General features: G+C 32.7%; 1 protein-coding gene across 1 annotated transcript; it reads right to left on the bottom strand.

Annotated features, from left to right (window-relative positions):
• Positions 1-277: 277 nt before the first annotated feature.
• LOC119643682 lies at positions 278-2843 on the bottom strand. The gene is made up of 2 exons (XM_038043080.1): positions 1959-2843; positions 278-1543 (listed from the first exon to the last, which is right to left on the bottom strand). The coding sequence occupies exons 1-2, from the start codon at positions 2024-2026 to the stop codon at positions 850-852; spliced, it is 762 nt and encodes a 253-aa protein (XP_037899008.1). The 5' UTR covers positions 2027-2843; the 3' UTR covers positions 278-849.
• Between the last annotated feature and the right edge of the window lie 439 nt (positions 2844-3282).

Raw genomic sequence — 3282 nt, 5'->3', positions numbered from 1 at the left:
CCCAAACTGCTTCAACCTCTTCTACAAATCACCAGGGATCCCACCGAAAATATGTGGAATGAAAGGGACCGGCATGTGCCATAATATTCAATCTTTTGTGCACAAGACCTGAAAAATAGACTAAAAGAAGCACGGAGTAAGATCTCTGTTTTCTAAACAAGAAAAATTACACAAAATATATCAAAACTTTTAAATGATGTTATTTAGCAAAAACGATATTAATTTTTAATAACATGCAATTTTTTTTTCTTCGTATGCTTCATTATATGAAGAAAGCTAATAAAAAAAATTTTAAGTTTTTTACAATAGACTATATTTAACAAGCGTTTACTTTTTGTTGAACGAAAAACCCAATCTTAACGAAACTTACTGTAATTAAAAAGCAATTAATAAAACAATGATAGTATGATGTAAACCAAATGTTTCTGTGTGTCAATTACAACTGATTAAGTATAATAATCATATGCACTTTCCCCCTGAAGGCCAATATATTATTTACGTCGTAATATCAATAATTGATGGACTATAATAAATTCTGCATATGTAAGAAAGCCTTTTGTATTTGTACTACAAACACATGGCACAATGACACATACTTGAAAATTGAACAAAATGAGGGAGATAGGATCAATAAAAAAAGACACAAAGAAAAATTAACTATTGGAAAGTTTAGAGGTCAGCTTAAATTTAAAATTTTTTTCTTTTTTGCATATCGTTGTATATATTATTATTCTTCCTTTTTTTATCAGTTATCATTTAAAGTAGTTTTATTACTGTCCTTCTAAGTGTTTGTCTGTAAGCATAACGTGCTCGAATGATTCACATGTTAGGAATTGCAACGAAATGAATCTAATAGGATTTTTCGTTTCCCGTTGATAGATCTGCGTTCGCCTCTGTTACAGTGTCCTCTTCCGTTTTTATTTCAGGTGTTAGAGGTAAACTATATTGGTCTAGTTGCTTAACGGGATAGCTACCATCAATGTTGCCATTAGTGTTTGTAGCATTAACAATTGCAGTGAAAGAGACTGATCTTTTGCGCTTGGATAAGACATTACTACTGTTATTGTCAGTTGCTGCTGGCAATGCAGAGTCACTAGCATCGAACATCCGTTTGCTATTCCCAAGTTTATTGACCGACTCAGACTTACGCAAATCCTCTGGTTCAAAATGTAGTAATTTTGCATGGAAAAGTGGCCGTGGAGATGATATTTGCTTATTGTCCACAACTGCTTCAGTCGGAATAGAGGATAAGTGCATCTTACAGTCTTTTGGTTTGATGTTGTATTGTTGGTTGGTTTGGCTGTTCTGCAAATGATTTTTTTGGTGATGTTGATAATGTTGCACAACGTATTGTTCTAATTTAAAAGCATCTGAGTAGCTTTGCTTTTCCAGATTTTTAAGCAATAATTTGTCGTTATTGGATATGAAAGCAGCTACTGTAAAATTCTTGTGCTGATTTCGTGGCTGTTCTTGTTGTGACTGGTGCTGGTAATAAGATGATTGACGCCCTTGTTGAAAGTGAACATAATTATTGGCAGCTGTTCTGTAAGCAATAAAGTAGAGTAAAGAGCAATAAAGTAAAACAAAGAGCAATAAAGTAGAAGTAAAATAAATATATCAGACGTAAAAACAAAATTTCTTAACGTTGTAATACAGAACTACTTTTGTATCGCGTTTGAAAGTTCGTACGAGTTCGTTATTATAGCGCTTTTATTTTGTTTGTCAAAGTTTATAACGTATAAATTCACCATAAAAAATGAAAGGCTCTGATATAAAAGAAATAAATTCTAAAACTTAGTTGTAAAGCATGTTAAAGCTATCGCGTTTATTCAAAACTCTAACGTACCCTTGAGATTTGAACCCACGACTATTGAATCCACCATTGAGTTTAGACCTTTTGCCTACTCGGTCACCCAGACAGATAAAAAAGGAAATTTAGAAGTTGAAAATAAACTTACTTTATAAGTTCTATTGTAAACTCATTTAGGAGCAGTTCGTGTCGTTTTTCACAATCGATGACTCGCATAATTTTAATAAAACCAGTCCAATTATGCCAGCCAGATGGCAGATGACGATGCTCTAATTCGCTCGATATGAAAAAGGGGTCGTTCCCCAGTCAAGTTTATTCATGTTAAGATTCCACTATAAAATACAGTGTTGAATCTTCTGAATAAAACTGAGTCGAAGAAGAAATTGGATGCTAGAATACCATATTAATTAGCAGCGAAAAATTTTATGAACGAAATTTTCGTCTGCAAATCGATGTCACAATGAAACGAAATCGCGCCATTTTTAAAGGGATTGATAACTGGCGATGAGACTCATGTCACACGTAAGAGTTATATGCAAAATAATCATGGCCCAAGATAGATGAAGCTGCAGAAACGGTTTGTATGGACGCTTGTTCTCGCTTTGCTTTGCTTTTGCACCTTTAAAGAATGGGAAAAAATTGAGCAAGATGGTGTGGTGAGTTAATGTATTCATTATGCAGCCTTGATCTTGACCTGCCCAACTACTCTTTACTATGTTGTCTGCAGAGCGTTCCTAATAGCGCAAAGTAGGCCTTAAAAGAGTATATATTTTTATTATTATTACAGCCTTTACTTTTGTTTATCTATAATTTATATACGGTTCAAATACCAGGTTCCCTAGATCCTCTGCTATTTAAATATTTGTACAAAATAATATAAATAAATAAATCATTAATTAATATAATAACTGAATGAAGGGAATTTTAGCAAAATCAAACGAAAAACTTTGGACTACAGTTTTATTAATTCTGTTTTGGGCCAACACGATGTTATCAACTGAATTAGGCCCAAATATCAGATGGGGCCATGAAGAATTATATAGTATTTAATAATTTGTGTTGGAAAATGTTATATGAAACTAGGCAGCTGCATTAAATGTTGTGGCTTTGGATATTAATATTTTGTTAGCTTTGCTTAATGAGAATTATCGCTTAATTTAAATCATACAGCAGTCGTGTCATATTATTTACTTTTTTTAGCAATATCTAATATGTGTACAACAAAGTCAATTTTAAGACATCAAAAAAATGGCCTCAGATGACTAACCTTGTTCATATTACTTATTCAAAAAGGACGTTGCGGTCTATAACGAGGAGTGGTGAATAAAGTTTACCTGAAACTTTCGAATAATAATGAATTGTTTCCATTTACGAAAATAGGTGTACAATTCCACTTTGGTGAAGGCTTTTAATGATATCATCCAAATAAATATCATAATAATGCACAGCTATTTCGTCCACTAAAATGAACG

Source organism: Glossina fuscipes, unplaced genomic scaffold, assembly GCF_014805625.2.
Source record: "Glossina fuscipes isolate IAEA_lab_2018 unplaced genomic scaffold, Yale_Gfus_2 61521, whole genome shotgun sequence".
Lineage (NCBI taxonomy): Eukaryota > Metazoa > Arthropoda > Insecta > Diptera > Glossinidae > Glossina > Glossina fuscipes.
Note: the sequence above shows the minus strand (reverse complement) of the source record. Positions and strands in the feature narration are given on the sequence as shown.